At 37.5% G+C, this 25,205-nt stretch overlaps 1 protein-coding gene across 1 annotated transcript; it reads left to right on the top strand.

Annotated features, from left to right (window-relative positions):
* Nucleotides 1-616: 616 nt before the first annotated feature.
* On the top strand, nt 617-25,205 carry LOC104889802 (hypothetical protein). The gene is made up of 13 exons (XM_010675115.4): nt 617-1,322; nt 1,407-1,741; nt 2,225-2,864; nt 4,635-4,739; nt 7,356-7,533; nt 9,013-10,730; nt 13,763-13,975; nt 15,726-17,966; nt 18,973-19,085; nt 21,217-21,610; nt 21,687-22,004; nt 23,123-23,377; nt 23,801-25,205. The coding sequence occupies exons 1-13, from the start codon at nt 714-716 to the stop codon at nt 24,893-24,895; spliced, it is 8,214 nt and encodes a 2,737-aa protein (XP_010673417.2). The 5' UTR covers nt 617-713; the 3' UTR covers nt 24,896-25,205.

Genomic DNA, 25,205 nt, shown 5'->3' with positions numbered 1-25,205 from the left:
AACAAAACTTTAATATATAATTTATGCACCACTAAACGCTATCCTAAAAGAAATAAATTATAGCTTTTCACTAACACTACTTATAATGCTAAAAGTTACTTACTCTACTAACTTACCAAACATTATTATTTTTTTAAGAGTTTTTTGCGGGGATATACCAGGATAGTAGTGTATTTTGTAGGGATATACCTCACTAAATTTTTTTGATGGGATATACCAACCTAAACTTAAGTTTTGTTAAAAGCTACCAAATACACTAGTTCCGGTGAGAAGGTCAAATTTTTTGCCTTTGACTTGGTAGGTACCTGCGAGTGAGCCACAAAGAGATAGTGAGGAAGTTGGAGGGAAATGAATGTAATAGAAGCAATTGAATATCACGCACTACACAAAGAGTAATTAAGCAAGTCAAAGATCGAAAATTTGACTTTTTCGCCAGAAATAATGTTTTGATAACTTTTAACAAACTTAAATTTAAGTTGATATATCTATGTGAAAAAAGTCTTTTTGTAATTAGTTTTTTGACCTACTAAAAGCTACTTGCAAAACCTGTGCATAACACGCTCAAAGCCTTGATAAGCAAAAGCGGTGACGGGTAGACGGGTAGTGGCTTAAAAGCTAAAACCCAAACCCCTACTAAAACCCTAACAAGTAACACCCTCTATTTTCTCTTTCCCGCCATCTTCAGACTTCATACCCTTTCTCTCTACTCTCTCATGGATAACAACCACCGTCCGCAACGCTTCCATCAATCACGTGGGCCTCCACCACCACTACAACCACAACCACAACCACCTCAAGCTCAACCTCAGCAGTATGATCCTAATCTTCTCCTCCTCCAAAGCATGGGCATGGGGATGAATTTATTATTCCCTCAAAACCAAATTCAAAACCCTAATTCATCTTTCCCAAACCCCAATTTCAACAATAATCTTAATAATAATTTCCCTATTTATCATAATCACCCTGCTTTTCTACAACATAATACTCCCAATCTATCATCATCTCCTCATTCCTTTTCTCACAACAACAACAACAACTTCATCAACAATTCTACTCATAATCAACAACAACAAAACCCCAACTTTCCTCTTCAGCGCAACAATCATTCCGCCATCACCGCTGATCGTAAGGTTACCCTTGACAAGATTGAAGCCGCAATTGCAACTGTCCGCCATCAATTCATCCAAGCCGCCGACCATATTTCCTCATCCAAACTCTTACAGTGCGCATTGGTTAAGCTGCAAGCTCACTCTCTCGATTCGTTCGGCTTTCAGCTCCATGAAGTTCCCTCTCTCCACCATCTTACTCTCATTGAAGCTAAGGTTGCTTATTAATCTTTACTCTTTTTCTTTTTCGCCTATTTCATGTATGATTATGTCTTCACCATGCTCTTCTTTCTATGTTAGATCAATGCCTTTATTCGCTGTTATGTTGCGGCGCACAAGATTATTACAGTCTTTGATCTGCAAGAGGCCTTATGCAAGAATGAGGGTATTCAGAAGTTTGAAGAGCTTCAGTTGGGCCCTTTTATACGCCACCCTCTTGTTATGCACTATTTCGCTCTCACCAAAGATGTCGACCAAGTGTATAATATTTCAACCGAGGAAGTTGTTAATCATCTTTCCTTGTTTCTCTGTAAGAAATATGATAAAGTTCAGATTGAGGACTTCGTTCAATTCCTTGCAAACCACTATAAAGTGAAAAACCCCCTGCTTCTTGGGTTGCGTATCAAGAGTTTGGGGTAGGCAATTATTACTTTGCTATTATTAACTTTTTAACTATCTTTTTTTCTCGAATCACAGTGATCATGTTTGCAGCTCTCAGGTATATGAGTCTCTTATTTTAAGGTCTTTATACCCGATTTTGAGATATTTTCCTGAAGAGGCTTTTTTCGAACCACAATGATCATGTTTGCCGCTCTCTTCTTGGTTTACTTTAGCAGATGGAGAATTATCCTGAAAATGGTTGATTGGTTTCACTTTACTTGGAGTTATTTGTTTGTTCACTACTTTGAGCATTGTTTGTGTCAGAACATTAGAAATCCTGTTAGTGTGGTTCTTGGAATTTTCAAATGTTGTTGTAGAGGCTGCAGTATCTGCTAACCAAGAAAACTTTTTGTATCAGATTGTAAGATGTGGCTTCCTTTTATGGCAGATTGGTCAAATAATGTTTTGTACAATTACAGATGAGTGGATAAGATCTAATCCCTTTGACACTGTTTCAGGATGCACATAGGTTTCCTACAGAAGGCCCGAAAGGCTGAAAGTATTGTGTTGAAGAACATTGCGAAGGCAATGGAAGAGAGATTGGATAAGCCAAAGAAAAAAAGGCCGCTTTTCTCTTTGGAGAAGAAGGAGCTTGATGATCGTTTCAGTGTCATGACTGAGCGTATCACGGACTTTGCTTCTGGTAATAAGGACTTCCGCGGCAAGCACATACGATTTGACTCATCTAGTTCTGACGAGGATCAGGGAACGACAGATAATTCTGATAATGAAGAAACAAGGAATGACAGTTTTACGAGTAACCAGTGTCAGTCCTCAGTAAAAAGAAAAAGTGGAGATAGGGTGAGTAGCTGTCCATACCCATCTGTAGCTGAAGAGATGACGAGGCTGGGTTTGAAAGGAGAAATTAATGATCACTCTTCTCCATGCTCTGAGAGCTTAAAAAGCAATCAGAAAAGCGAGCTTCCGAAAAAGAAAAGAAAATTGAAAAGTCAAAGCCACGGGAAGGCAATTCAACGGGGTCCTTTTTTACTCTCTGGAAGCACTGAGGAAAAAGATCGAGATGATACTGATAATGATTCTATTAGGATGTTCATCACAACCTGGAAGGAGGCTTGCCGTGAAAACTCAACAACAGAGGTATAGTAATGCTTTTATTTATTTTTTATTATTTAACATACCCTTCCAGGGAGCAAGTTTTAGGACAATATGGGTACAATAAGATGGCAAAAGTCATCCCCTTATTTAAAAAGTCAATCCATATCCTTTAGTGTCATTCTTGCACACGAGAGTTAATCATAAAAGTCACCTCATATCTTATATGTCTTGCTTTATCTCACCATCGACATCCTAAATTGTTTTTATTTGTTTAATCAATAATTGAACAGAGGTTTAAATGTTTGATGTTCGTTTTGTGAATGAGCTTGAACATGAGTACATGAATACTCATCCATATAAGTTCTTGAACAACTTGTTTATTATGATCATGAATGATAGTTCATTTATCATCTTTTTTGAGAAGTAACATAGAATAAGATTAAAAAGACACCAAGGAGGTTTTGCCCATCTAAAAAGAGAAGGTGAATAATAAAAAGCTTAAGCCCTCATGTTACTGTGGAGCAATTTATCAATGGAAACAAGGAAGTCAAGTTGTTAATTTTGAAAGCTTAAAAGTTTTCTTCCAGAAAGCTTGTGAAGTTCAACAATTTTCTTTCAGAAGTCATTTCAATTGTTTATGGAACCATAAGCATGTTTTCAGTTAAAGCTTGTTTATTAACTTGGCTCGATTGATAAACTAGCCAAACATGAGTCGTGAACTTGACAAATCCTAGTTGAATAGGCTTTTGAGCTTAGATTAATAGCCAAACTCGACTAAGTGAAATGAGCTTGAACACGCATAGGGTAATACTTGGCTCGACTAATTTACACCCTCCTTAATCGTTGATTTGAATAGTAAAAGAAAAAGATTTCAACAAGCTTGTCGTAATTAGATTAAATTATTGCTAGTTGTGCTTGTATCCTAGATCAAATTTACTATAGTTCTGAAGCTTATAGAGTTTTTATTGAGTAAAGAAAAACATAGTGTTTGATAAAGTAGTATTTTGGGGTAGCTTTTAGTTTTGAGAATTTGAGATAGTGCTTTGGGGAAAAAAAGCATTTGGAGGTAGAGTTAGCTTTAGAGTGAAATTTAGTTCCTTTTTTTTTTCCCCTTGGCAAAACTAGTTGTTTACGTAGTTGCTAGGTGTTAGAGGCTAGCAGTCTGAAGGTTGGATTAGTATAAGAAAACAATGAGGTGACCTATCTATATTTCATTTAGAAAATGAAATACACAAGTTTTAGCAATTAAAATGTGAAAGTTAATTTCATTGTTCATTCTACAAAATTGTACTAACTCCGTTACTAAATAAGTGTTACATTCACTCTTTCATGTAACCCAATACACTTTTATGATTATTAATATCTTAAATTGCACACAGGTAAAAATTATTGAAAGTTGATATATTAAAAGTATAGATTAAAAGAAACCAACAATAATGTCTTGCATGCCAACTGTTTATTATTTATTGATTGTTGTTTGAGAGTTTTTATATAATAAAAGGTGGAAGTTGCTAAAAATATTCAATCTAAATCATCTTATTGGTAATTATAGAGCTTGGGAAGTAAGAAAACCATGAGTATCGGATTCAAACCTGGAAAGTACAAAAACAAAATAAATGCAACTGAAGTAAACTGCTATTTAAATCTAGCTGTAACCATTTGATATGGCTCAGAACTTAAGGAGGATCAGAAGGGAAGTGGAAGGCTAGTTCTAACCATTTGTAATTCAACTAGCTGCAAGGTTCAAATTTTCTTTCTAATTTATAAAAATAGGATGCTAGTTAATGTCAATTACCTTGTCTTTTGGTGCAGGTTTTGGTTAAAATGCTGAGATTCTATAAGATTTCAGGTCCACAAAGAAAGAAAATTACAAAAGCGTTCTCAGCTCACCCACTTGTTGGATTGCTAAATGTTGCAGTGAGTAGCTTCTATTTAATATTAAGTTCTTGGATTTTTTCTAATATCTTTTCATACAATCATATGGTTTTTCTGGGATACTATTCTGGTTCGGCATTATGTCGGGCTGGTGATAGGTGAGCCTGTGATCTTTGGATGGAATGGAATGACAAATTTTCAGCTATAGATCCTTTTGTCATCCAGCTCTTTGGGAGAGGGTGGTACTTCTAGCCTTCCTTTAATGCCACACTGAGTGTGTGTTTCCATAGAGGCTTTTAAGTTTTGAAGTAAGTTTGTTTGATAGGACCTCCATCTAGTCTCATTAATTTTTTCTGGAAAATTTTTGCTCCTTTTAAGTTGTAGTCGATTTTTACTCTTCTTTGATGAAATATTGGCTCATCTTAAGGAAAAAGAATCAAATGAGAGAGTCCCAGGGTTTTACTTTCTTATAAATTCCTGGTGAGTGATGTAAGGCTGTAAGCTGATTGAATGTGTTGTTAATCTCATGAACCTTGTAACAAAATTTTGGTGTCGTTTGGTTTGGCACTTTGGCGTCTTTAAGAAAGGGAATGGAAAGGCAATTGTCCCCCTTTTTTCCCGTAGTCACTGTTTGGCTCACCCCCTTCTTTTCTTTCCCTACTTTAGGTGTCCTAAACCCAGACACAAATACTCCCTCTTGCATTTTAAATTCGCCAAATCTTTCTAGAATTTAGATCATATTTCCACCATTATAATTTCACTGCTCTTCCTATCCCACTACTAGTGTCCCCAAAGTTCCCACCCTACGGCCGACAACAAGAAGGTAGCACCTATGTTGATGGCGTCCTTGACACAAAACGCAGCCATGTTGAATTCGCTCCCTAGTGAACTATGCAACAAGTTTCATCAGCAGCACTGTAGAACCTTCTACTTCACTTCTACTTCCACCACAAAATTATTATCACCCCATTAACACCACAACCTCCACCCAATAAATCTGGTGTTCCAAACCGCCAAATAATGGTCTGGAATTTTTTCAAACTGATTGCATCACATTCTTACTTCTTAACCAAACCGCAATAAGAACTATTTGGTTTGGTTTGGTTTCCTTTGTTCTCTTATAGATTATAATCCATGCACCTTGTGCTTTTATACTATTCACTACTCAACTTGGACTATCATTTGTGATTTATACGTAAAGAAAAACATTGGGATGGGAGCTCTTGCTAGTTACATCTTAATATATATATTTTCGAAATATCGACGGTGTATAATTCTTGTTAGTAAATAAAGATATTAATGGTCAAGTCGTGTGTTTGCAAGCGTGACTGTGTAGATTGAAAGAATTAGAGGTAGTGTTTTGATCTTATACTCATTACTTCAATTTGACGAAGAGAGGAAGCGCGAAACTAAGATGATCAAATAAGTATCTAATCCTAACAAACACTTCTATATTATTTCTATCATAAATTCTTATTGCTCTTCAAAAAAAAAATCTGCACTATTTGACCTATGTGAAAATGTTATTCTTTAAATGAATCATGATAAAAGAATAATTTTAGCGTAAAAACGTAAAAGTAAAACTTTTTATGGCGGTTTCGGCTGGTCTCTAATTTTCAGGATATCAACCCAAAACACAAAATGTGGATTAGGTAAACTCTCAAACCAAGTTGCACCCTTTGAAACTATAAACAAAGTAAAGCGCTGTAAAAAGGGTTTGAGATCTGGTTTTTTCCTCACTTTTGACGCCTTAATTATATCTTATACAGAAACCGAGAGAATTCGTCCACCCCCTGCCTTCTCCACTGCATCGACCAAACAACCCACTCACGCTTCCCACCTGATCTCAGAGGAAGAAAGAGAAGGAACATATTTGTCCACTTCACTACGGCTTCACAACAACCACAGGCATGCCAACCCACTTTTCCGTCCATTTTGCTGCCACAACCACCCCACTAACAGCTCTGCTTGAAAGAGAGAACTCAAGAGAGGGAGCGGGGAGATCCTATTTTTAGTTTTGCCAAACTTAGAATTATCGCCGTACATGGCTGAATTCGTTCCTGACAGCTCTGGATTTAGAGTATTTGATGGTGGTGGAAGGTAGTGAGTAGTGACAGGAAGATGTCTTGCAGTGGTGATAGAACAAGGTAGTTGCTCTGAGATTCGCTAAGCTGGTGATGGTTGGTTGTGGCTTGATCTTTATTTTTCGTGATGGAAGGCTGATGGTGGATGGTGAATGGTGAAGAATAGAGGAAATGGTGCCTGGGGAAAGACTGGATGTCAGAGAAGACCAGAATACTCAATACATAGGGAAATTCTTTGCTTTCCTTTCTCTTCGTTGAGTCCATTCCTTTCTTTTATTTGAATCTGACAGCACCTTATTTTCTGGTTTCTCGAGTTATCGTGTTTGATGCATGGTTTGGCTCTTGCTTTGTGAACCTTTTACATCTAGGTGTTTGTAATGGTCTAGTGGATACTGTTCTTTTGTTTGACTGATAGTTTCCGTGTGATGCTGTCTTAGATACTTTTTCGAATGTATATATGTAGGGTACTTGTTCGAGGTATAATATTCTTTTTATAAGACATGCTATGCTCACAATGATCGTAAATGGCTTTCAAACATGAATATGAAATGTTATTTCTTTAACAATGTTGCAGGTTACATCTATTCGGAGGGGGATGTGGGATAGCATGTACGATAAATTCCAATTTATGGGTGAATTAGGAGAGGCAAATCCTCAAGCTAATGGGCTAACAGAATATGAAAGCATTGATATTGAGCCTATTGAAAAGGATTCTAACCTTCTCAGTAGGGGTACATCAAAGCCTGCTTCATGTGAGTAGTTCAATTGATTTCTTACTTCAATATGTGCTTTATCTGTCTTCTCTATTTGAAAGGCACAGAGTCTTGATGTGGGGAGAAGTTGTGATGCTGATGTAATCTTTCTTAAATATTTCTTAAATTTTTTTTTTGGGGGGGGGGGGGGGGGAATGACTTGGAGCACAATGATAATTCAGAGAGATGGATTTTAGAACATGGAAGACTCTCAGATCCATGAACCATGATACCTCTATTTCAAAATCATTAAAAAGAAGAGATTAGTGGAGATCTGTAGAAATTATTGGGATTTTTTTTTCAATGTGAATCTATGCTGTGATGATAGCCCATGAGTAGAAATTGAATTGCATTTATCAAATGTGGCTTAGTCGATCTTTTAAGCTTTGTTGGGTTCTTTCTTTGAAGTTGTATAAAAATCTATATGGAAATGTCATATGTTACAACACAAAAAGTTGGCAACACTTGTCATACTAAGCTGATTTGTGAGCTGTGACTGGTTAACAACCTAAAGAGGGGGGGGGGGGGGGCTTAACATATACGTAATAGTCTGTGATCACTGAGACCTCATAGGTTCATAATTCATTGTAATGTGCTGATAATTAATTGTTTTCCTAATGTAGCAGCCTTATCATTTTCAAGTCTGTCATGCTTTTATTGCTTTTGGATACAAAAGCAAGAATCTTGTCGGTCAAAATATCTTCATATGGTCCAGTATGAGGACAGCAATATTTTCTAGATTTTCCACCAGCTAGATTATCCTAGATTGTTTCCCACAACTACTCTAGTTCTTGGTCCTTAAACGATGAAGCCAGATCCTTCACCATAAGTCACTTCGGACGTCTCTTCTCTTCTCCAAATGACTCCCTAAACTTACAGAGACACACAAGTGAAATAATCCATAGTTGGAAGGATTTTCTCTTGTTTGGATACAACATGGGGAAAGGGAAAGGGAGTTGGAACTTGGAAGGATCCATTTCCTCTCTTAGCAAACCAAATTCTTCTGATGTTGGAAAGATTTTGAAGGAAAATGCAAGTTTACTCTTCTCTTCCCTCCCCTTCCTTACCCTCCACCATTGCTATCCAAACAAAGTGTCAAGGAACTACTTAAAAACCTGAGGAACAGACCAGAAACAGTGCCATTAATGTCAGTCTTATCACCCCTATCTGTTCTTTTGAGTTCATGCTTTTCTGTTATACTTATAGTTATGATGTTCCAAGCAATTTTGAACGCTTGTTGAGAAGAGCGGGAGCCATGTGAGGTTCCAACATGAATTATCACGTGATACTGCAATAAAGTGCCGCATCCTCTATACTGTGTTCCGATTGTGAATATTGCTCTCTACCAGTAGCTTTTCTCATTTTCTTTATGTAATTGGATTGCCAATTCATGTAATCTTCGGAGTTCCAAGCTGTGTTTTCGGATCCCTTTGGGGAATCCATATCATACATTTCACATAATGCTTCTACCATTCTTAGGTGCGAATATGGAGGATATTGTCAGAAAAGCCTCGGAATATCTTGCTGAAAGCAACGTGTTTTTTGGTGGAAGTTCACTTGTAGATAGGGTACTCATGTTTGCAAAGGGACTTTCCCGTTGTGAAGCTTGGCTGGCGGAGCAATTTTCAGTTAATGATTTCAAGTTGCTTGGTCATGGGGATTTCTTTTCATTCTTAGAATGCAATATCTCCTTACTTCCTAAAGAACTTCTGAATTTTATAAGAGGGGAGGTACAGAAACACCAATTGTTGGAGGTATGCATGATTCAGCAACAACTGGCTATGTTATTGTCTCAAGCCTCAAGCAGTCTCTGGGAGGAAGACGTGGTTACGAAGGAAAAAATATCGGAACTGCTTGTAAGGCAGTTCCCTCTCGTTAGTTTCAAAGTTATAGAAAGTGCTACTACACAAGAGCTCCTTAATTTTGTAGAAAAGCATAGAGGCAGATTAGCATCCAATTGTGTTATATTCTCTGCATCATTGTCGGGCACCTCTACATATGTCGATTCTACAGGTGCTGATGTAAATGATATGTGTGACAGTTCGGGGCCAATTACAGATGTGGCACAGATTAATGGTAAACTTGGATCTGTTACATCAAAGGATGCCATTAACATTTTACTTAAAGCACCATTTTTGTCAGATCTAAACTTGTGGTTGCATTGGGATCTTGTATATGCTCCTTCACTTGGGCCTTTCCTGGAATGGCTGCTTACAGAGGTCAACGTGGAAGGCTTGTTATGTCTTTTGACGAGAGATGGTAAAATTATTCGGATTGACCACTTAGCTTCTGGGGACCTGTTCTTTGAAGCTTTACTTAAAGAAAATGCTTACCAAGTGGCGGTGCAGCTTTTGTCATTGTTTTCACTGTCTGGTGGGAAAAGACATGTACCCTTGTCCCTTTTGAAGTGCCAGGCACGACAAGGATTTGAAGTAATTATGGCAAATTTCATGCAAAATATGGATTATAATGATGGTCAGAGAAATGAGAAAGCACCGAGGGAAAATGAGCCCTTGGGTTGTCGTTCAAGTACGGGTATTGTCAAGAATTTTAATGGGGTGAACAATGCCATGGTCCTTGTATCGAGGATTGTGATTGATTGCCTAGTCTTCCTGCCTTCAGAATTTCGCTGTTTTGCTGCTGATGTGTTGCTTGCTGGATTGCAGTCCTTGGTCAAAGATGCTGCTTCAGCTATTTTAGTTCAATGTAAAGGAAAAGAGCGTCTTATACTGCATGAAATTGGTTTCTCACTGGGTATAACTGAGTGGATCCATGATCACCATTCCGTATGTCCTATAACAGATTTTAACTCCTTGATGTCATCTGGAGCTCCATCGCTGACATCTTTGCGTTCTGATGTGAAGGGGTTTGACTTTGCCCAGTCATCTAGTACAATTTCTTCATCTGCAGTTGACAAAGATGAGCTGTGTAAAAATGACATTGATACATCCATCCCCGTGGACAGCTCCGCAGCGCAGCATTCTGAAAATAATCTGTCACATCACATTGCTGAACAAGGCATCAAAGAGGCTGCACTTGTTATTGAATCAATTAGGCGGGATGAATTTGGGTTGGACCCTAATATCTCTGACATGGAGAGTAGCTTATTGAAGAAGCAGCATGCCCGTTTGGGGCGAGCACTTCATTGTCTCTCAGAAGAATTGTATTCCCAGGACTCACATTTCCTTCTTGAGCTGGTATGTCTTCTATATTATTTATTTGGTTTATGAAAACATGTTATCTGCTAACGAAAAGATCTCATAATGATTTGGTCTTAGTTGTTTTATACTTGATTTTGAATAGATTTTCAGAGGCTTGTAGTTGCATTTTTCTTCGCTGGGGGAGTATGTTAGCTGCTTTATTTTCTTGTTACTTTTGACAGAAGTATATCTAAATGCTGCAAACTCATTTACTAAATTTTTGCTGCTAGCATGTGAGGTGTATAGATCTGGCCGGTTTTCTCTGGAGATTGGCATACTGAATGACATGATTGGTAGATGAGAAAATAAAATGTTTGGTCTTTGGTGAGTGCCAACTTAACTTCATCAAATTATACCAACTGAACTCGTTAAAGCTTTTGACAATTAAATATATCCTTCAATATGTTGGTGAATAAGTTTGTTAAATAATCTACTATCTTTCTTAGGCCTCTCCGAACCTCAGCAGAATATCATCTAGCCAACCACCGTTTGTTATTTTGTTCTCTTTAATGTATTATCTGCCTCCATTTTCCTGAGATGTATGATATAGGTTATTCTCCCTCTCCTCATTAGTGGTGTCTCCTTTCACACCCAATTTACTTCTATTATACAACTCATCAAAGTGCTCCCTTCATCACTCTTTGATCTCTTTATCCTAAACAAGAATATTCTTTCCATCCTTCACAAACTATAGTGTAAGGAGATAATTATTCAGCGTGATCTCGTATTTGGTATCTTATAGAGTATAGACTTCTTTTTCACCATTCTTTGAGTGTAGTTTGCTGTATGCCTTCTGATATACCTCTGACCTCGCTTGTCAGAAATCTTCTTTGCCATCACCTTGTCCGTATAATTTTTATTATTTACTTCAATTCTACTTTTTCGAAAGACTAAGAGCATTCTCTTATCTTATTAACCGCTGCTTTTACGTCTTTACGCCACGGCTCCACCATGTTGTGTTCCTTGATTTTCTGGTTGATTCTCCTCCTTGGCTACTTAGAAATACCTGATTTTTTTTATCTTTACCCATGTTGAGTCAGGAGCCACCTTTGTGTTGTGTTGGACTTATCTAACTGTTTTGTTGGTAAAACTTTGACAATTCCTTATTCTAAACTCCACCATCTTATTCTGAGCTGACCTTGATCAATGTCTATTCCTTCTGAAGTTTTATCTTGTACAAACATGTGGGACACACTAGAAGTCTGTGTTGAGAAACTACACTCTTCTCTGGGATAACCTTACCATCAAGATAACTACTTCTTGCAAGAGAAACTCTGCTTGTTGCAAGAGCCCACTTTGTAAAGTTAATAGATGTGTATTTTGCTTCTTAAAGCACGTGTTACAGAACCGAATAATCCAATATGATCTTTCCCCCTTGTGTCCTTTTTACATGTTCATATTTGTTGTGAATACTTTGAACATGATTATGACTTACTTAACCACACAAGTTCTTTTGGATCTCCACCAATAAATAGCTTCCTTGTGTAAGGAATATAATTCAACGACCTCATTTAAATCCTTCCAAAATTGTCCTTAATAGTTTTTTCACATGCACTAACGATATTAACAAGCTTTTAATCATATATTAATTTCACTGTCATTATTCAGTCACTCTTTCTGTGTTCCTTAACTACATTGTTCACTAGCCTATCATTGATGATAATACCAACTCCATTTCTACTCTTTATCTTGTCTAGAAAACCACAACTATACACCCTTAAGGCGGGATGTTTCTAACTCTCTAGTACGCACTTGGTCATTTGAAGACACAAAATGTTTGCATTACTTCTCTTCATCACTTCTACCAACTTTACGAAGTTCCTGCTAAGTGATTATGTGTTCCAAAATCTTATGTGCAACTTAGTCCCAATGTTATTCCATGATCTCTGTTGCTTAGAACCTAAAAGCCCCTTTTCATCTGACACTACACACCCAAGGTGTGGCGTGCTGCTTTTGGTGGATACCTTGCAACCCTTGCATACATATCATTACATTTGGGTAGAGGAGGAGGGGTGATGTTGAATAGGGAACTTCCCCAGGAAATATCATATTGACTCATGCTCATGGATGTGACAAAGTTTACGTTGGTTGTCACCTATTGCTACCCTCCTTGTTCACTCGGGATTGGAATTGGCAGCAAGTGGTTGCTCATAAGTGGAGTTTATGGGTGTGGAAGATTCAACTTATGCTGTAGTTCCATTTGAGTGTCCAATATCAGGAAAAGGTTTTGTACACCATTGCCCTTTGACCTCCTTTTTCAGTTTTTTAATTTTGAAGAGAGGGAAAGGGGATAAATCTTCCAAAAAAAAGGAACTATCCCTTCCTTCTTACATGCTAAAGAAAAGGGAATTGCTTAAGACGTTTATGCTTTGATGCAAAAATGGTAAATCCCACATTCTGTCATCATTTTACGGCTAATAAATTTAGTAATTAGGTAGTGAGAGCATGGATGATGTATGTTCAGAATACCTGGTACATTGTAAATAGTTTGAGAGCCTGTGGAGTAATCAAGGTTATGATGGAACTCCTTAGAGAATCTCTGATTCCTCCCTCCCCCCCCCCCCCTCCTGGCTTTGCAGTCTCCCAAAGAGTGGTAAAGCTGAAATGAATTTGCTCTGGGTTTTAAGAAAAGAGAGTCGAGGATGTGAAAAATCAATTGATGTCGGCAGGGTGTAAAGGGGACAAGATGTAAGCATATCATCCCATTCAACTGTTCCTTTGCCTGCTCTGTTGGGATTTTTGATTTACAGTAACTTCCATGGAGTGAGCTGATGGCTGTATTCAATCATGTCGTTTCATAAGACAAATATCATGAGAATAATGATTGTTGACCTTCTCGGTAACGTGAAGGCTCATGCGTGTCGATGTCGATTGATGGTGGTTTACCAAAAAAAAAAATGTATTATCATAATGATGAACTGCATTTTTCCCTAATTGTGGACAACATATCATGCGAGAATGTAAACGTTATCTCAATCCTTAGTTGCTACATGTTTGACTTTTCTAGTTGTTGAATCTTAATATTGCAGGTCCAGAATGCTGATGATAATATCTACCCTGAAAATGTGGAACCTACTCTGACTTTCATACTTCATGATACCGGAATAACTGTTCTGAATAATGAAAGAGGATTTACTGCAAAAAATATCAGAGCTCTTTGTGATGTTGGAAACTCAACCAAGAAAGGGTCTTCTGCCGGCTATATTGGACAAAAGGGAATTGGTTTCAAATCTGTTTTCAGGGTATGCAATTAAATGCTTATTTAAACATTGAATTAAACGTAATTGAGGGTCTTTTTTGGTAGAGCCAACTTGTATTCATGCCTTCATGGAACTATGACGTGCACATTTGTCTTATTTTCACTGCCTTGTTAATTTTATTTCGTAATTTCAGTTAAAATAATCCTTTGAAAGCAAGTAGTGGGTGAAGCTGGGTACACATGGTAAATGGTAATTCGTGATGACGTATTTGTCTGAATGATTCTTATGCATGATAATTGTTAATTTGTGGTGAAATCCGCCTCCTAAGTATGTAAAGAAATTGTTATTGACTTGTTTCTGATGCTGCATATAACATGCGCTCTAGGAAATTGGTAACGTAAGAGGCATCGTCAAAAATAAAATTGCTTTGTACTTTCTCTGTCCCCCCAAAAGGAACTTCATGTTTGAAAATGGCACGATTGTAAAGAATTATTATTGAAAGTGAAACAAAATTGATGGAGAGACATAAAAAAAAATCTTGGAGTGTAAACCACTCTTACCTTCAATATGTCTGTACCAGTTCACAGTCCATTACCTCACCAATTCACTATGGTGCATGACCTGGAATGACTTAAAACAGCGTACTAAGTTCTTTGAAGTCAATTTTTCCCATAAGTTGTGGATTGAAAGCCATCAGAACTGCTAATTAGGGAATTTTTCATACCTAGTGTATGAAAGGCTAAACCCTAGATCTTTCAATTACAAATGAATTTTAGTTAATATATATGCAATAAACTGGGGTTTTCTTCGGGTGTTAAGACGAGCAGGCTGCTCACAGAGCTATCGATTTTTCTTCTGGCGACTGTCTCCAGCTGTCTTTGATTGAGAAATCGAAAGGATCAAAATATAGTAAGTTTATATCCAGAAGGAAAATCATGTGTTGGAACTGATAAAACCTTTTCGTTGATCTTCTGTCTCTTCTGCGGAAAACATGTTTTTTTTGTGTTTTTATTCTCGGTTGTTTGGTGTGGTAGAAATTAGATCATGTGGTCGATCATGTGGTCGTTTAAGTTTTTTCCCCAATGCAGAGCTCAACTCTAACACTCTAGGTGTCCATAAAAAACATTCCTCATGCAGATTGAAGTTATACTTAAATAGTCATCTAATTAATAATATCTTCTAAAAGAACTTCAATTTTATTGTTTCTATTGAAAAGGCTATGTTATCATTAATTAGAGAAAATCAGCTAATGTAGAAAAAAAAAAGTGTAATCATGTTCCAAATATTGTATTGACCAATTTGCATTGATGATTAGTATAATTTGTTGGCTACAAATTGCATTCCCGTATGCGTTCAGGGTATGCATACCTCTGGAAGTGATTGAATGTAATACTTCAGGGTTCATATAAAAAGTGTTTTCGTCTTTTCTTAATTGATGTTTCTGTAATAATTTGCATGTGCATTGGACATCTGTTTAGACACTAGAGTGGACTGTTAGATCTGCTTCCTGGCAATGTAAAAATTTATTCCTGTTGAATAGTTGGCATCTTAATCCATTTCTGCATATTTTAATATTTTATTGGGTTTTAATTGTTATGACAGGAATGCATATATGATATATGACATTGTTATGCCGCTGCTGGCGTTATCATTCACTGTCAGTATAAGCAAGCAAATCTCCTGCTATATAAATCAATCTTAAGCCTAGCAGAATTTATTGGATAAAGTTGTCTTTTCTTTGAGATTTCAAGTCCTCACATATGCATCTGATTCTTAGTTGTTCTTCATGCAGGTCACTGATGCTCCCGAAATTCACTCAAATGGATTTCATATGAAGTTTGACATAGGTCAGGGTCAGATTGGTTTTGTTTTACCAACAATTGTGCCACCTTGTGATTTTGAGATGCTTAAAAGATTAGTACCAGAAGATGATTTCCAAAAGGGTAATTGTTGGAACACGTGTATTGTGCTTCCTTTCAAGTCAAAATTACTGGTTGGATCAGCATTGAGCAGCGTTTTGTCTATGTTTTCGGATCTTCATCCTTCTTTGCTGATATTTCTTCACCGTCTTCAGTGTATTAAGCTAAGGAACATGATAAACAACTCACTCGTCATTATGAAAAAAGAGATAGTAGGAGATGGCATTGTCAAAGTATCGCATGGAAAAGAGGAAATGACTTGGTTTGTCGCATCTAACAAGCTACATCCTAAAGTCATCCGTCCCAATGTTCATATGACAGAGATATCCATGGCTTTGACACTTAATGAATCAGTGGATGGCGATTATGAACCGTTATTAGCTCAACAGCCCGTATTTGCTTTTCTTCCATTAAGGACATATGGCCTCAAGTTCATACTTCAAGCTGATTTTGTCCTTCCTTCTTCTAGAGAAGAAGTTGATGGAGATAGCCCATGGAATCAGTGGTTATTGTCAGAATTTCCTGCTTTGTTTGTTGGTGCTGAGAAATCATTTTGTTCTCTTTCTTGTTTCCGAGAAAATCCTGCTAAAGCAGTGAATGCTTACATGAGCTTTGTTCCACTTATGGGTGAAGTGCATGGATTTTTTTCTGGACTCCCTCGGATGATTATTGCTAAATTACGCCAGTCAAATTGCTTGCTTCAGGAGGGGTGCAAGAACAAGTGGGTTCCTCCATGCAAGGTTCTAAGAGGTTGGAATGAGCAAGCACAGATTCTGTTGCCTGACACTTTACTGTATGAACATCTAGGACTTGGGCTTTTACACAAGGATGTGAATTTGTCAGATGCTCTTGCTAGAGCACTCAATATTGAGGAATATGGCCCTAAGATATTGGTTCAGTTCATATCCTCCTTGGGCCGAGTGAAAGACGGTATAAAGTCAATGGGTCTACATTGGCTTTTCTCTTGGCTTAATGAACTGCACATCCAGTCTTACGCACCAAACTCAAGGATTTCAGGGACGGAGATGGATCTTTTAAATAGCCTAAAGAAAGTTCCATTTATTCCGCTGTCTGATGGCACATATAGCTCGTTAGATGAGGGTACCATTTGGTTTCATTCCGATTTCACAAGTACTGGACTTGATGGTGAACTTGGTTATGAAGCTTTTCCCTGCTTATATGCTACATTAAGGATTGTTAGCCCAGCCCTCTTTTCTGAGGCATGTGCTGATGTAGCCTTAATAAGTAATTGTACAAGGATGCTGCAAACAATTGGTGTGCAGCAGATGTCTGCTCACGAACTTGTTAGAATTCATGTCTTACCATCTATTTCTGATGATAGATTGACAGATAAAAGCAAACAGTTAATGACAGAATACATGGCCTTTGTAATGCTTCATTTACACTCCAACTGTGTTGATTGTCATATTGAAAGTGACTACATTATTTCTGAATTATGCAGTAAAGCTCTAATTCTTACAAATCATGGGTACATACGACCTGTTGAGATACCAATTCATTTTAGCAAAGAATTTGGAAATTTTGTTGATGCAAACAAATTGATAAGTGGTTTGGATTGCAAGTGGCATGTGGTTGATGATATGTATTTGAAGCACCCCATTACTGAGTCAATGCCATGTGGTCTGTTGAAATGGAGGGAATTTTTTCAGAAGTTAGGGGTCACGGATTTTGTCAAAGTAGTTCCTGCTGAGAAATCTGTTGCTGACTTATCTCCTCCTATGCTTAATCAGATGATTTGTGACAGGAATCTCGTGCCCCCTGGATTGGTGGTTAGAGATTGGGAATCTCCTGAACTAGTTCATATGCTTTCGCTGTTGTCTAGGGATGGCAGCCAAGAGAGATGCAAGTATCTCTTAGAAACTTTGGATCTCCTATGGGACGATCATTACAGTGATAAAATTTTTGGGAGCTCTAGCAGCAACTCTGGTCTGAATGAGTTTAGTTTCAAATCTTCTCTGTGGCATTGCATATCTGATACTAGATGGGTGATTTCAAGTGTTGATAATGAACTTCATCGTCCAAGCGAGCTGTTTTATGACTGTGATGATGTCCGTTCAATTTTCGGTTGTCATGCTCCATATGCTGTTCCAAAGGTGAGTTTACTTGATCTCCTTTGTAATAATATCAATGTTATAGCGAGATCCAATCTGATTTGTGTGGTAATATCAAGTTTCATCTGTACAATTAGCTTGACCCCCCATCAAACTATTTCACCTCGTTGTCTCCGTGATCTAAGATATCCTCTGTTTCTCTGCCATGGGGATCCCCTGAATAATTTGACAGGGGTGCTTTAGATTCTGTTTACAAGTTTTTTAATATTCTTTTGTTTGTTTTCTAATGTGCTATTTTGCTCAGATATGTCGTTTACCTTGATGTACATGTGTGTTATCCTTCTGACACAGCAGAAAACCTTGGAAATAACTAGACATATCTTTCTCGATGTTATTGTGAGCCTGAGCAACATATTCTGTTGAAAGTAACCAGTCCAATTGCTCACTCGCTCACTCTCAACATGCATGTTTTGTAAATAAACTAGTTATTAGGCCCGGGCTATGCCCCGGGTAAGGAAAATTTTCATTTATTAATATTGTACTTTAAAATGATTAACACTAAGTACCACTTGGTCTAGTGTTTAAGACTTTAGTATATGAACTTGAGGTCACGGGATCAAAGCGTATACTATGCAATTTCTAATGTTATTATTGTACATGAAGTAAAACGCTCTTAGGGAGAGTGCCATATGGCACCATTCCTTGTTTAGGAATGCCTTTCAAGTTTTAATAGATTTATATAGATTAACAGTTTTTGTTTTCCTATAATGTTTCAAAATTGTATCATGTGCATAGACTTGTTTTTCATGAAAAAAAGCAATCGTTTGCTGACACCTTCTGACTATATCCTTCGGTACGAGGTCAAAATAGTTCCTACAGTTACTGTTTCAGCTATATGCTGATATAAGACTATCAAAATGTATAAATATAATGATTACATCTGAAGGGCATGGGGTTCATTTGTTTGTGCAAAATTGCAGCCTACCTAATGGAAGTTGCTCTAAGATATGAGATTTAATGTTTTCTTAAAGCTGTTCTTTTGAACCAGGTAAAAACTGTGAAATTAGTAACTGAAATTGGTTTCAAAACTCAAGTTACACTTGATGATGCATTGACAATGCTTCATACTTGGAGGACGTCTGAGTCTACTTTCACAGCCAGGTATTTTTCCAGTGCAAAGCTCATCGCTATTCTGCCTTGTATGATCATTGAGTGGTAAAATCTGCTCCTTTGTTTGACTTTTTTCATAACTGATTATCTGTTGATTGAAAAATTCACTGGCAATCTAGCCACATACTTTGCATGCAAACTTAAGCAGCCTATTTTGGATCACAGAACTGTTGTGGCTCAACCAGTAATGAGTGCGAATGAGTTCCCAGTAGATTGTATAAATTGCTAGTTGAAGAACAGACCTTGTCAAATATTTGTGAGGACACTTGGTTGTATTTCTCTTAAAAGGTAAGGAAAAAAACTCTATCCTGCATGGAACATTCTACTAGGGAGCTCTTCTCACCTCGTGCTGCTTCCAAAACCAATATATATCGAACCTGTAGAAGTCTTTGGAGGCAAGTTGCATGCAGAGCTTTCAACATTGTTGGTTTATGAGAGGTGATTTACTGCGACAGTGTCGAGGTGCTGTCAGGAACAGTTGACAAACTTTCTAAAATTCTATGTATCTTATTAAAAGCACTATGTGTGTGTATTTAAGAAATAAGACACTTACCATCGTAATTTTTGGCCAAAAATAGGGGGTTTTGGATTATGGGACAGAAAAATTGACTATTCCAACTAGTGAAACTTAATTCTTATAGAAACTATGAAAGGAAAAGGGATAAAGATATAGTAGACAGCCCTATCAAGGAGGGGAGAAGGAATTTTTTTTTTTAGGTCGTCACCATTTTATCAAAAACAAAGAGAAGTTATCCTTTCTACATGTAGAAGGAATAATAATCCGCAGAGTTAGTGAGTTTCCTATTAAGTTTTTAGTTCATAAATCCAAGCCAGTCATGTGAATGTTGGCCTTTGTGATCAAAAGGTCTAACATCATCCACTATGCTATTGTAGCAACATTTTCTTCTTAAATTCCTCCATAGACATTACTTCCTCCTGAATCCTGATCTATTTTTTCTATATTTTCTTATGGAGGGTGAAGTGAGGGGCCGGGGTAGTTATACTTGCTTGTCTCATTTTCCTTGTGTAATCGATTAATGACCAGGTTGTGGCAACTGTAATAAACTGGATATTTTGTCAGGAAAATAAAGGAAGAAGATGATGGTTTTGATATTAATGGAATTACATAAAATAAAGATAGATTGCCGAGTATTCGAGTGACTTGACACACTCCCAAAGCTAACCACTAAAATGAACTCTGAAATATATTCTTCATGATCCCTTCTCTCCTTATAGTCTACTTGCCTTACTCCCCAAGCTAACACAATAACTAGTGTTTATTACCAAAAGTGCCTCTGTCCCCTCAGGCTAGTCTATTACAGCAACATGTTAGAAACGTGAACTAGGACAGGTTCTTAGGACACATACATTTGTAACCCAGTGTGCAGTTTGATTTTAGTCAGTAGGTTAAACAGAAGTGTAGCTAGGAGAAAGGGTAGGTTTAATCTGAAAAGTACTCTTTCGTGCTAAGTTGATTGCGTTTTGGGGAAAAAAGATTATTCGGATGATCAGATAAGGCAGGAAAAATAGAAGGGCAGACTAGAATTGTTATGATTTATATCAACCAGTGTAACATAATTCGCAAATAATTCATTTTTCCAATTCGCGGTTCACGCAAAATGGGCAAAAAATAGGTGAACACTGACCAGAATTCACTTTTTTCTGATCGCAGTCCACGGTAGGGAATTATGATACACTGATATCAGCACAAAACATCAAACTCCAGTGTCATGCAGAATGTGTAGACTCTGACATCTGAAAATGTACTCGATAAAAATCTCTAGGTTTCGTAAAAAAAATGCGAATTATCGCTTTCATTATGCTTACGTGCTTGTGATGTGAGGTGTGCTAATTCAATGTTGAGGAGAGGTCTCACTGTCTGCGTGCATTTAGATCATGACCATTTTAAAATTCTGAAAAGGGGACTTGGTTTCTGAAGGCCAAAGTTCCTATTATGTCTGTTGATGTTTGTATTGCAATGTATCTCTTTGGCTGTCTTCTGCTTAACGATGGTGTTCTGCAATCGAGTATTTAGACTCTTGATTTTTAATCTTCTACTGTCTACTGCATTCTTAATATACTGTCGAAGGGAGCTAACATTGTAAGAACTTGATCTATCCAGCTTGTTGCAAATGTCCAAATTGTATTCATTCGTTTGGAAGGAAATGGCAACATGTAGGCAACAAGTGCTGGATACTTTGAATTCAGGGCCTTTCATATTTATCCCTTGTGCCTCTATCAAACTCTATGAGGATGTTGTGGCTGGTGTGTTCCTATCTCCTGAAGAAGTCTACTGGGATGATTCTACCGGTGCTTTGGACTATAGAAAGAATGTCGAGTTCTCTCCCGGGACTAGTAGCGTTGCATTGAGCAAGACCTTATGCTCTATTTATCCAGGTCTTCGTGACTTTTTTGTGAACAAGTGTGGTGTCCATGAGGCTCCATCTTTTTCTCATTACCTTCAGATTTTGCAGCAGTTATCCGGAAATTCTTCACCCCGTCAGGCAGCTAATGCGGTATGATGGGTTTATAATTACCTTAGTCTTGAGCTGTGTAGAATGTGGACTGCTAGTGACTTATTTCTTGTATCAGGTTTTTCAAGTTCTTCTCAAGTGGTCGCATGGCCTGAAATGCGGTGCACTTAGTTCGGATGACATATCTTATTTGAAGGAATGTCTCTTGCAGTCAGAGTTTAGAATTCTTCCAGCCTTGCAAGATAAGTGGGTTTCCTTACACCCATCATTTGGCCTTGTATGTTGGTCTGATGATGATGCTTTAAAGAAAGAACTAAAGCACAAGGACAATATTGAGTTTCTATATTTCGGAGAGCTTATGGACAATGAAAAGGAGATGCTTGAAACTAATGTATCCGTACTGTTGCAGAACTTAGGCATACCTGCTGTTTCGAAGGTATGTATCTTTCTCTTTGTGTCTGTCTCTCGTGAACAGAGCTCTTAGTTGCTGCTCATAGATTGAGGTGAAATTTTGGCATCACAAAATCACTATTTTTTTCAATACTTTGAGCTGAAATCAGTAGCTTATCAAATCCTTCATTTTCGATTCTCCTGCACTCATTTTGGATTCTCCTACGTTCATTTTGGATGATTGGCTGGAAGATTTATAGTGATATTGAATCAAACAAGAAGGCTGAACTCATATGTCTGCATTGATGCTGTCAATACCAATGATGTTACATTAATTTATTGCTTCATTGGTTTTTGAAGAAATCAAATTCTGCAGTGACTTTTTTGGGTGCACAATTTCTTACTATTGAACTCATTCTGCTTTCAGTGGCTGCTAGTTCCTACTGAATAGGATGTGGGTTCCTTACATGACAATAGGCCATTTCACTTTTCATCTAGATTTATTTTACAATCTGGGTGAATTAAGGATTAATTATTGGCTACATATATTGCAAGGCTCCAGTTTTGCACCCAATAAATGCTGCTGAAATTTTAAAAAAGGAGGTTACCTGCGCTTTGTGTCTGGCTTTGTTTTGGAGCTTCATTATTTTCTAATATATACTTCCGCGGTTCTGTTTTAATTGCAACATGGGGGAAGACAAATATATTCAGGTGAGGAGAGAGATAAAAAAGAGTACCCATGTGAGGAAGAGAGGTATATGGAAAGAATATATTGGAACACTGAAAAATTGGAGTGTTGCAACTGAAAGAGAACAGAGAAAGTATAAGACTAACTCTATGATATGCATGTGTACACAATCTATGGGTGCAAATTTCTAGGGTTATCTTTCAAAATTTGCCACCGTGCTAATTCGTGCTGGAGTTTTTATATTTCATTGTTGCATTATGTTTGTTGTTCGTCCTGTCTGTTTTGCTTTCTATGAATAATTTAATCCGATGCGATCGAGATGGAGAAGGGGGAGTTAGTTACCAGATGAGCCAGTACATGTTATACCAAAAATTTTCTTCTCCAGCTGTATGAATGTTTGCAACAGATCGATCGCCTTCTTCTAGATTTGCCATGTTCTCTATCAAGGATTCTTTTTATGATAAGCTTTCTTGCAGGTTGTCTCTCGGGAAGCTATATACTACGGGCCTGCTGATTGTGGATTTAAAAGCTCGATGGTGGCATGGGTGCTTCCATTTGCCCAGCGTTACCTCTATAATCTACATCTAGAAAGATACAGTCAACTCAAGCAGTCTGAAGGCGACTTGCATCACCTAAAAGTTTTTGTGGTAGAAAAGCTGTTCTATCATTATGTCATAAAGAGGTGCGACTATTCCTCCAAGAAGAGGACTGAATGCAGCTCCCTACTTCAGGTACATTTTGTATTTCTATGCTGTTAAAATTTCAGTGATTGGTTTTTCTGATGCATCTAACAGATTTAGAGGAATTTTAAGTAATGATTATTGAATAAGAATGATTATCTAGATTAAGTTGGAAAATACTTCCTCCATCCTTTTCTAATTGCAACTTCACTATCACACTTGGCGAGGCACAATTTTGACCATATTTGTAAAAAAAAAAAAAAAAAAAATTCCTTGTGTATAGATCATCATATACCGTGAAACTGTGAACTGAATTGTAGAAAAGTCAAAATCTTGCATTAAAAAGAACGGAGGAAGTATTTTAGTTCCTTCTGTCTTCGTTTCCCTGAACAGTTCTCTTATATTTAAATCTGCTGGTATGACATGTGAAAGGTGGGAAAACCTTCAACATTATAACTTAATCTTATACTGTAGGGTAATATTCTGTACACTACTCGGGAATCAGATTCACACTCTGTGTTCATGGAGTTGTCCCGGCTATTCTTTGATGGTGCTCCCGAGTTACATTTGGCCAATTTCCTTCACATGATCACTACAATGGCAGAATCTGGCTCAACTGAAGAGCAAATGGAATTTTTCATCCTTAATAGCCAGAAGATGGCAAAGCTTCCCATTGAGGAGTCTGTCTGGTCACTTTCTTCTCCGCTGTCTTTGCTGGAGAATGATGAAGCACTTACCGGAAATGCTCTTTTAACAGATACTAATGACCAGTTAGCTTCCAAGTCTAAGAAAAAATCAACACACTCAAGCTGGCCTCCTGTGGACTGGAATACTGCACCGGGTTTTAGTTCTTCTCGTGCGAGAGGAATGAGAACACAACCTGTGTTGATGGACCAAAGTGGCAATACAGAATCGGTAAAAGGTCTTTTAGAGGACGTGATGGAGGAAGAAGCTAAAGTAATTCTAACAGAGATAAACGAAGATGTTTTTATTGAAGATGCTGGACTCATAGAACCTGATTCGTCTTTCCTTCCTCTTTCTGAAGACCAAACTGATCATGTATGCAATCAGCCTCGAGCTATTGAAGCCTTAGCTGATCCTACCAATGTTATAGTTGAGACCCTTTGCCCTGAAGAGGGTCAATCAAAAAGCAGGGACCAACACCTTTCTAATACCCCGGGTGCTCAGGAAGCTATGCGAACTGGTAGAATCGGAGAGCTGGTGGCTTTCAGATACTTTGCAGGAAAAGCTGATGGGAAAGAAGTGAATTGGGTTAATCAAGAAAAAGAGACAGGCTTACCATTTGACATTGTGATAGGAAATGAACAGAATAGGGAATACATTGAAGTCAAAGCTTCTCGATATGCTAAGAAGGACTGGTTTGTCATATCAACACGAGAGTGGCAATTTGCAACAGAGAAAGGGGACTCTTTCAGCATTGCATATGTTCTTCTGTCTGGTCAGAATCTTGCCAGGATCATTGTTTATAAAAATCCTGTAAAACTCTGCCAACTTGGAAAGCTGCAGTTGACTGTTATGATCCCAAAATCTTATCAAGAACCCTTTTAGTGACGTTGTCATCTCTTTCATTTGGTACCAGGTAACCTGTACATGATGAGTGAATACACCTTACAAAATCATTTATGCTGTTCAAGTTTACACCAATGTGTAATGAAAAATATGCAATGTTCTCAATTGAAGAACATCAATCTATTGCTTTTGTTCATCAGACGTGTCCTTTTGGTACATCTTTTAGGTCACTAACTAGTTTTAAAGCCTGGATTATGCCTCGGATAATTACATCTTTCATTTACTAATATTTTACTTTGAAGTAATAAAAGCAAATATCACTTGGTTTAGTGGTTAAGACATTAGTATA

Source organism: Beta vulgaris, chromosome 3 (assembly GCF_026745355.1).
Source record: "Beta vulgaris subsp. vulgaris cultivar EL10 chromosome 3, EL10.2, whole genome shotgun sequence".
Lineage (NCBI taxonomy): Eukaryota > Viridiplantae > Streptophyta > Magnoliopsida > Caryophyllales > Amaranthaceae > Beta > Beta vulgaris.
This window is presented reverse-complemented; position numbering and strand designations above follow the sequence as displayed.

What these genes read in the sequence shown, in the direction of transcription:
- LOC104889802 (XM_010675115.4), top strand. Translation starts at nt 714, where the DNA reads ATGGATAACAACCACCGTCCGCAACGCTTCCATCAATCACGTGGGCCT. An exon ending in CACATTTCCTTCTTGAGCTG is followed by an intron (nt 10,731 to 13,762) that starts GTATGTCTTCTA and finishes TTAATATTGCAG; the next exon opens with GTCCAGAATGCTGATGATAA. An exon ending in GAGTCTACTTTCACAGCCAG is followed by an intron (nt 19,086 to 21,216) that starts GTATTTTTCCAG and finishes TGATCTATCCAG; the next exon opens with CTTGTTGCAAATGTCCAAAT.